General features: G+C 44.1%; 1 protein-coding gene across 5 annotated transcripts in view; it reads left to right on the forward strand.

Moving 5' to 3' along the window:
• xylb (xylulokinase homolog (H. influenzae)) overlaps positions 1 to 6,099 on the forward strand; it is a 62,111-nt gene extending 56,012 nt beyond the window's left edge. For all 5 annotated transcript variants that reach the window (XM_031836223.1, XM_020494432.2, XM_031836224.1 and 2 more), the window contains one exon: positions 5,524 to 6,099. In XM_031836223.1, coding sequence (XP_031692083.1) covers positions 5,524 to 5,592 — 69 coding nt within the window. In that variant the 3' untranslated portion in view covers positions 5,593 to 6,099. The remainder of the gene's footprint in view (positions 1 to 5,523) is intronic.
• The last annotated feature ends 3,668 nt before the right edge of the window (positions 6,100 to 9,767 follow it).

Here is a 9,767-nt window from a genome sequence, read left to right on the forward strand (position 1 = left end):
TCTGGGATTTCTCCAATGGTATTGAGGAGCACACCACATCATTCATTGGCTTCATCAATAAGTTCATTGATGATGTAGTCCCCACAGTGACCGTACGTACATACCCCAACCAGAAGCCGTGGATTACAGACAGCATCCGCACTGTCCTAAAGGCTAAAGCTACCGCTTTCAAGGAGTGGGACTCTAACCCTGAAGCTTATAAGAGATCCCGCTATGCCCTCCGATGAACCATCAAACAGGCAAAGCGTCAATACAGGACTAAGATCGAATCGTACTACACCGACTCTGACGCTCGTCGAATGTGGCAGGGCTTGCAAACCATTACAGACTACAAAGGGAAGCACAGCCGAGAGCTGCCCAGTAACACAAGCCTACCAGATGAGCTAAACTACTTCTATGCTCACTTCGAGGCAAATAACACTAAAACATGCATGAGAGCACCAGCTGTTCGGGAAGACTGTGTGATCATGCTCTCCGCAGCCAATGTGACTAAGACCTTTAAACAGGTCAACATTCACAAGGCCGCAGGGCCCCCTCAGGGTGCGTGCTCAGTCCCCTCCTGTACTTCCTGTTCACTCATGACTGCCAGGCACGACTCCAACGCCATCATTAAGTTTGCCGATGACAACACAGTGGTAGGCCTGATCAACGACAATGACGAGGCAGCCTATACGGAGGAGGTCAGAAACCTGGCTGTGTGGTGCCAGGACAACAACCTCTCCCTCAACGTGATCAAGATAAAGGAGATGATTGTGGACTATAGGAAACAGAGGACTGAGTACGCCCCCATTCTCATCGACGGGGCTGCAGTGGAACAGGTTGATATTCTCAAGTTCCTTGGTGTCCACATCACCAACAAACTAACATGGTCCAAGCACACCAAGACAGTTGTGAAGAGGGCACGACAAAACCTATTCCCCCTCAGGAGACTGAAAACATTTGGCATGGGTCCTCAGATCCTCAAAGGATTCTACAGCTGCACCATCGAGAGCATCTGGATGCATCACTGCCTGGTATGGAAACTTCTTGGCCTCCGACCGCAAGGCACTACAGAGGGTAGTGCGAACGGACCAGTACATCACTGGGGCCAAGCTTCCTGTCATCCAGGACCTTTATACCAGGCGGTGTCAAAGGAAGGCCCTAAAAATGGTCAAAGACACCAGCCACCCTACTGCACGGCAAGCGGTACCAGAGCGCCAAGTCTTGGTCCAAGAGGCTTCTAAACAGCTTCTACCCCCAAGCCATAAGACTCCTGAACATCTAATCAAATGGCTACCCAGACTATTTGCATTGCCCCTTTCCCCCTCTTTTACACCACTGCTACTCTCTGTTGTTATCAACTATGCATAGTAACTTTAATAACTCCACCTCATGTACATCTTACCTCAAATAACCGGTGCCCCCGCACATTGACTCTGTACCCCCCTGTATATTGTCTCGCTATTGTTATTTTACGGTTGTTCTTTAATTACTTGTTACTTTTATATATTTTTCTTATCCGTATTTCAAAAAAAAATTTGAATTGTAAGTAAGGTCTACACCTGTTGGATTTGGCGTATGTGACTAATACAATTTGATTTAAATTGCAAGAGGATTAGATTCACTGAAGGAAATGTGGAGTGAGATGTATCTGATTTTTCACCTAAGCTGCTTATTGGGTCGTTCATCCATATTCGAACCCCATTACTTTTCCCACATTTTGTTACATTACAGCCTTATTCTAAAACGGATTAAATTATTACTTTTTTGTCATCAATCTACACACATTTCCCCATAATGTCAAAGGGAACCTGTGGTATATTCAATTAATTGGACATGATTTGGAAAGGCAAACACCTGTCTCTATAAGGTCCCACAGTTGACAGCCATGAGGTCGAAGGAATTGTTTGTAGAGCTCTGAGATAGGTAATACTACTAAGTATTCAGACCCTTTACTCAGCACTTTGTTGAAGCACCTTTGACAGCGATTACAGTCTTGAGTCTTCTTGGGTATGACGCTACGAGCTTGGCACACCTGTATTTGGGGAGTTTCTCCCATTCTTCTCTGCAGATCCTCTCAAGCTCTGTCAGGTTGGATGGTGAGCTTTGCTGCACAGCTATTTTCAGGTCTCTCCAGAGATGGTAAATAGGGTTCAAGTCCGGGCTCTGGCGCTCTGTCGTTGTTCTGTTGGAAAGTGAACCTTCACCCCAGTCTGAGGTCCTGAGCGCTCTGGAGCAGGTTTTCATCAAGGATCTCTCTGTACTTTGCTCTGTTCATCTTTCCCGCAATCCCAACTAGTCTTCCAGTCCCTGCAGCTGAAAAACACCCCCACAGCATGATGCCGCCACCATCTTTAAAAAAAATGGAACCTTAAGAGTGGCTTCTGTCTGGCCATTGTACCATAAAGGCCTGATTGGTGGAGTGCTGCGGAGATAGTTGTCCTTCTGGAAGGTTCTCCCATCTCCACAGAGGAACTCTAGAGCTCTGTCAGAGTGAGTGACCATTGCTCAGATTGGCTGGGCGGCCAGTTATAGGAAGGGTCTTGTTGGTTTAAAACTATATATATCTTCTGTATACCACCCCTACATTGTCACAACACAACTGATTAGCTCAAACGCATTAAGAAGGAAAGAAATAGCACAAATGAACTTTTAACAAGGCACACCTGTTAATTGAAATGCATTCCAGGTGACTACCTCATGAAGCTGGTTAAGAGATTGCCAAGTGTGTGCAAAGCTGTCATCAAGGCAAAGGGTTGCTATTTGAAGAATCTCAAATGTAAAATATATTTAGATTTGTTTAATACTTTTTTGGTTACTACATGATTCTATGTGTGTTATTTCATAGTTTTGATGTCTTCACTATTATTCTGCAATGTAGAAAATAGTAAAAATAAAGGGAAACCCTTTATTGTGCAGGTGTGTCCAAACTTTTGACTGGTACTGTATATTTACCCCAAAATGTGTGGGGTATTGGAAATGATGGAAGGTACAGTCTATCCGCAATATTAAAGCTGATCTACCCCTACATCATTTTGTTTAAAAGCCTAGTCCATGGATGGGCAACTTTGATGGGGGTGGGGGCCTCAAAAAAAATCTGCATACCCACATCCACATCCATACACACACATGCAGTCAGAGGTTCATTTCCTGCAATTCTACAGCCTTCGCCATGAAGAGTGGAGAAAATGTTGCAGTTTTAAAGCAAGTTTGCTGCAATTCTACACATTTCACCATGGGGTGGAGAGAAGATTTTGTGTGCTACCACACACGCGTGCACACACTCCCTCCAGCAGTGTTATGTCAATCTAATTTCCTGAGCATTGCACAGCGTTGGTGCATGGTGGCCCCGGCCAACTGCTGACACTGGTGTGATTAGCCACCCTGCTCTGGCATGATACGCTGTGGCACCATGGAGCTCTGGCCTAGAGCCAACACTCCACAGAGGAAGGGAGAGGGGCGGGTAGAGATGGGGGGGGGCATTGGAGGTAGAGGGCTGGAGCAGTGTGAAAGGGGGCAGGGGTATGGCAGACAGCAAGCAAGAGAAAGGAGAGAGTAGAAACTCTGAGGATAACAGAAACAGATGAAGATAGAGAGGACCAGGGGAATGGAGTCAGGGTGATAGAGAGGACCAGGGAAATGGAGTCAGGGTGATATAGAGGACCAGGGAAATGGAGTCAGGGTGATAGAGAGGACCAGGGAAATGGAGTCAGGGTGATAGAGAGGACCAGGGAAATGGAGTCAGGGTGATAGAGAGGACCAGGGAAATGGAGTCAGGGGGATAGAGAGGACCAGGGAAATGGAGTCAGGGTGATAGAGAGGACCAGGGAAATGGAGTCAGGGGGTTAGGCAGGACCAGGGAAATGGAGTCAGGGTGATATAGAGGACCAGGGAAATTGAGTCAGGGGTATAGAGAGGACCAGGAGAGTCTAATGGATGTGAAATAAAAAGGTTTCAGACTGGAGTTGAAGACTCAATCAATATCAATATTTTCTCACTGTACGCACGCGCACAAACATTTGTTTAACTATCTTTGTGGAGACCAAACAATTGATTCCCATTAAAATTCCTATTTTCCCTTAACCTAAACCTAACCTAACCTAACCTCAACCCCAAAACCCTAACCCCTAAAAATAAACTCCTAAACCTAACCTCTAATCCTAACAGTAATTCTAACCCTAATTGTAAACCCTAACACTAACCCTTACCCTAATTGTAACGCTAACACTAAACCTAACCTCTAATCCTAACAGTAATTCTATCCCTAATTGTAACGCTAACACTAAACCTAACCTCTAATCCTAACAGTAATTCTATCCCTAATTGTAACGCTAACACTAAACCTAACCTCTAATCCTAACAGTAATTCTAACCCTAATTGTAACCCTAACACTAACCCTTACCCTAATTGTGACCCTAACACTAACCCTTACCCTAATTGTGACCCTAACACTAACCCTTACCCTAATTGTGACCCTATCACTAACCCTTACCCTAATTGTGACCCTAACACTAACCCTTACCCTAATTGTGACCCTAACACTAACCCTTACCCTAATTGTGACCCTAACACTAACCCTTACCCTAATTGTGACCCTAACACAAACCCTTACCCTAATTGTAACCCTAACACTAACCCTTACCCTAATTGTAACCCTAACACTAACCCTTACCCTAATTGTAACCCTTAACACTAACCCTTACCCTAATTGTAACCCTAACACTAACCCTTACCCTAATTGTAACCCTAACACTAACCCTTACCCTAATTGTAATCCTAACACTAAATCTAGCCTCTAAGCCTAAAAAAGCCTTTTTGTCCCCACTTGTCAGTATTGTCCTTGTTTTACTATCCTTGTGAGGACTTCTGGTCCCCATAAGGATAGTAACCCCCCCACACACACACACGGGGTTCTAAGGGCAGATAAACAGTGTCCTGGCTGACTGTGACTTTTCAAAGCAAAATGACTGATGGTGTCCACAGTGTATTTTCAGAAGAAAGGCCATCCTGGCTCGGCGTCTGCTGCTTTGCCCTGCTCTTAACCACTCAACCATGCGTGTCCATTCACCACAGGGGGAGAAAATAACCCAATTTTCTGGCCTCTGGGCTGACAAACCACTTTATTTGTACTACTTTTCAGACCTAAAAAAAACTCTACGGTCTGGTAGCCTTTTCATACCTCTGAGCTGAGCTAACTTATACTGGGCTGGCTGGTTATACATTCAACCATATACCACTTTTCACACTACTGAGTTGAGACGAGCCGTGCTGATCTGATCTGGTTACACATCCACCATATACTCTTTTCACAGAAAGGAAAGGACAATGTGAATAAGAAATATCTGAGCCAGTAAACAGGGTGTTTAGGGTCGGGTTCAGAAGTTCAAAAGTAGTTCTAAAATGGTATCTGTAGAGGAGTGTTATTCAGCATTGTCCGATGATCACTTTACCACATAGCGCTAATGAAATGGATATTCAATTCATTTTTGTTTATATAGAACATTTAGGTTCTCACTGGGATTTCTTTGTCTTTTTTGTTTCAGGTGTTCGCTCCCCTGTTGAGGCGTTACGCTGAGCTGGAGGAGAGAGTGCTTCAGGAATCAAAGCAGTGACTGAACACTGGCAATTATTTCAATCAGCACATTTCTCCATGGTCTGATGAGCAAATAAGAAGGACTTGCAAACCTGTGCCTTACACGTAATTCCAACCTCTTGAGTTTGACTTTGTAAAACACCTTAAATATTCTTTTTTTACAGGACATTTTTCATGACTGTATCTGCAAGTGACACGACCCTCTTCAATTTGTTTAGTTGTGATGACACTAAGAATACCTCATTTTCTTTGCATTCTTCGCTTCTTCTGTCTAATTGTGTATTCAGCAACCAATCTCTGTTGTCATGCCATGATCATTTCAATGGGCATTTATAGTCAAACAAGTATTTTTGAAAGTTCCATAAGGGAATTGTCTTCTCACTCAGAAATGAACTGAATAATTTTGTTCTCATGGGAATTCTGAAAGATCTACAGTATTATGAGTATTCTTAAACTTCAGTGATCTACTGTGCTGATGCCCTCGAATTTCTTCAAACAATAAAATCTATTGAACTTTTCATGACAACCCATGTCATTACTGTGATTAATCACATTGGTGACTGAGACAGTCTTTTCTTACAATGAGATATTTGTATCTGTTTCTCCTTTGCTGATGTTCTGACTGGGGCTGTGTCCTACTGGTCTATTAATACCCAGCATTCCTAGCAGCGCATACACACACACACACACAGGCCCCACGATTTCCACTCCCAATCAATTGTTCATTATTCTCCTCCAGTCCAACCAACATCTGTGCGCTTAAATGATCTCCATAGTTGTGTTCATTAGGCAACAAACTATAATACAATCGGTATTTTGACAAACATACTTTTAGATCAGTTAGATTGTGTTAGGTAGGGAACACACTCAATATACCTTAAAATAACTAAAACCAACTGGAAAATGTATAGAAATGAGAATGGACCTACATTCATACAATCTCTTTACTGTGTCCAGCTGGATAATAATCACAGAAATGAAAGCTAGACAGTCGAGAGCATCGAAAATTCCCAAAACTATGGATATGTGGCCCCCAAGGCAAAATGACTTTGACACCCCTATTCTAGATGGCAAACATATAGGATGTTGAGGCGAATGGTTCTCTTGTCACTTTTTTTTGGGCACGTTACACTGTCAACATGTGACAACGTTCCCTTTTTGATCAACCTCCAGAGGATCTGAATTTGAGGGTGAACGTGACACTGTGCTGGGTGTAACCGGGGGGGGGGGGTTGACAAGTGACGAGAAATGTCTCCTTTATTGTTGGGAGGCACAAACGCAAAGGAAAACCTTGCTAGTGGTCTGTGGGCCTGCGATCATCCACAAAATAAAGAATACATTTACTATTTATAGGAATAATCCTAAGAGTAATGTAGGGCACACATATACATCCGAGATGGCATAGCAGTCAGATGTCCTTTGTCCTCGTCTTGTCGTGTCCCGTATATATATATATATATATATATTGACAACTTTCTTCGCATACCTTTTTGTATATTTTTATTTTATTTTCCATAAACTTCACTTCAAAACAGTCCTGCAACCCGCCTCACCAATTTATATATATATAAAAAAGAAAGTATTATTTACCTCAAATCTGTAGTCCTCCTTAGAAGCTAACCAGAAGCTGGCCAGAAGCTAACCAGAAGCTAATCAGAAGCTAGTTAGCTTCTTTAATGTCTAATCGTTAGTATTCAGCTAACCACGGTTTGTGGTCATCAGATCTATCGCCAGTTCTGTACGGCGCGGCTCGGACCGGAACATACTGGACCTATTTTTCTCCCCATGTCCCCGGATTTCATCCGCCAGCTCTGGACATTTATACCTGGATCTCGCAGCTAGCTAGCTGCTATCCGTGTGACTATCGGCTTACGTCGATCCCGGAGCAAACATAAATTATTCCGGAGCTAGCCAGCTGAAGAGTTCCATCAGCCACTCCTGGGCTACAATCACCTATCCGGACCCATTTTACTGCCAACGCGGAGCCCCACCGGTCCTTCACAACTGGACTACCGATGTTATCTGCCCGAGGGAGTTATTCAGCTGGCTCCTCCGTCGCGACGTTACCTGAACGCCCATCTGCGGCCCTCTAATCGTTAGCTGATTTATCGGCTGCTATCTGAATAGATCTATCAGACAATAAAAATAAAAAAGTCTTGGGCCTCTATAACTATGTATTTTATTTTTTGAGAATTGGATTGATCCCCTCTACCACACGGAACCCCACTAATCCTACCGACGGAAACGCACGAGGTGGATAAAAACAGACCTCCATCCTATGCTAGCTTGCTACCGATGGGTCCGGCTAACTGTCTGAATCACCGTGACCCCAACCAACCTCACTACTCACTGAACCCTTTTGATCACTCAACTAAGCATGCCTCTCCTTAATGTCAATATGCCTTGTCCATTGCTGTTCTGGTTAGTATTTATTGGCTTGTTTCACTGTAGAGCCTCTAGACCTGCTCACTATACCTTATCCAACCTATTAGTTCCACCACCCACACATGCGATGACATCTCCTGGTTTCAATGATGTTTCTAGAGACAATATCTCTCTCATCATCACTCAATACCTAGGTTTACCTCCACTGTATTCACATCCTACCATACCTTTGTCTGTACATTATACATTGAAGCTATTTCATCGCCGCCAGAAACCTTTTTTTACTCTCTGTTCCAGACGTTCTAGACGACCAATTCTCATTGCTTTTAGCCGTACCCTTATCCTACTCCTCCTCTTTTCCGCTGGTGATGTAGAGGTGAATCCAGGCCCTGCAGTGCCTAGCTCCACTCCTATTCCCCAGGCGCTCTCTTTTGATGACTTCTGTAACCATAATAGCCTTGGTTTCATGCATGTTAACATTAGAAGCCTCCTCCCTAAGTTTGTTTTATTCACTGCTTTAGCACATTCTGCCAACCCGGATGTTCTAGCTGTGCCTGAATCCTGGCTTAGGAAGATCACCAAAAATTCAGAAATTTTCATCCCTAACTACAACATTTTCAGACAAGATAGAACTGCCAAAGGGGGTAGAGTTGCAATATACTGATAAGATAGCCTGCAGAGTTCTGTCCTACTATCCAGGTCTGTACCCAAACAATTTGAACTTCTACTTTTAAAAATCCAACTCTCTAAAAACAAGTCTCTCACCGTTGCCGCCTGCTATAGACCTCCCTCTGCCCCCAGCTGTGCTCTGGACACCATATGTGAACTGATTGCCCCCCATCTATCTTCAGAGCTCGTGCTGCTAGGCGACCTAAACTGGAACATGCTTAACACCCCAACCATCCTACAATCTAAGCTTTGATGCCCTCAATCTCACACAAATTATCAATGAACCTACCAGGTACCTCCCCAAAGCCGTAAACACGGGCACCCTCATAGATATCATCCTAACCAACGTGCCCTCCAAATACACCTCTGCTGTCTTCAACCAAGATCTCAGCAATCACTGCCTCATTGCCTGCATCCGTAATGGGTCAGCGGTCAAACGACCTCCACTCATCACTGTCAAACGCTCCCTGAAACACTTCAGCGAGCAGGCCTTTCTAATCGACCTAGCCGGGGTATCCTGGAAGGATATTGATCTCATCCCGTCAGTAGAGGATGCCTGTTTTTTTTAAATGCCTTCCTAGCCATCTTAAATAAGCATGCCCCATTCAATAAATTTAGAACCAGGAACAGATATAGCCCTTGGTTCTCCCCAGACCTGACTGCCCTTAACCAACATAAAAACATCCTATGGCATTCTGCTTTAGCATCTAACAGCCCCCGTGATATGCAGCTTTTCAAGGAAGCTAGAAACCAATATACACAGGCAGTTAGAAAAGCCAAGGTTAGCTTTTTCAAGCAGAAATTTGCTTCCTGCAACACTAACTCAAAAAAGTTCTGGGACACTGTAAAGTCCATAGAATAAGAACACCTCCTCCCAGCTGCCCACTGCACTGAAGATAGGAAACACTGTCACCACAGATAAATGCACTATAATTGAGAATTTCAATAAGCATTTTTCTACGGCTGGCCATGCTTTCCACCTGGCTACCCCTACCCCGGTCAACAGCACTGCACCCTCCACAGCAACTTGCCCAAGCCTTCCCCATTTCTCCTTCTCCCAAATCCAGTCAGCTGATGTTCTGAAAGAGCTGCAAAATCTGGACTCCTACAAATCAGCCGGGTAAGACAATCTGGAACCTT

This window comes from Oncorhynchus kisutch, linkage group LG11, assembly GCF_002021735.2.
Source record: "Oncorhynchus kisutch isolate 150728-3 linkage group LG11, Okis_V2, whole genome shotgun sequence".
NCBI classification, from domain to species: domain Eukaryota; kingdom Metazoa; phylum Chordata; class Actinopteri; order Salmoniformes; family Salmonidae; genus Oncorhynchus; species Oncorhynchus kisutch.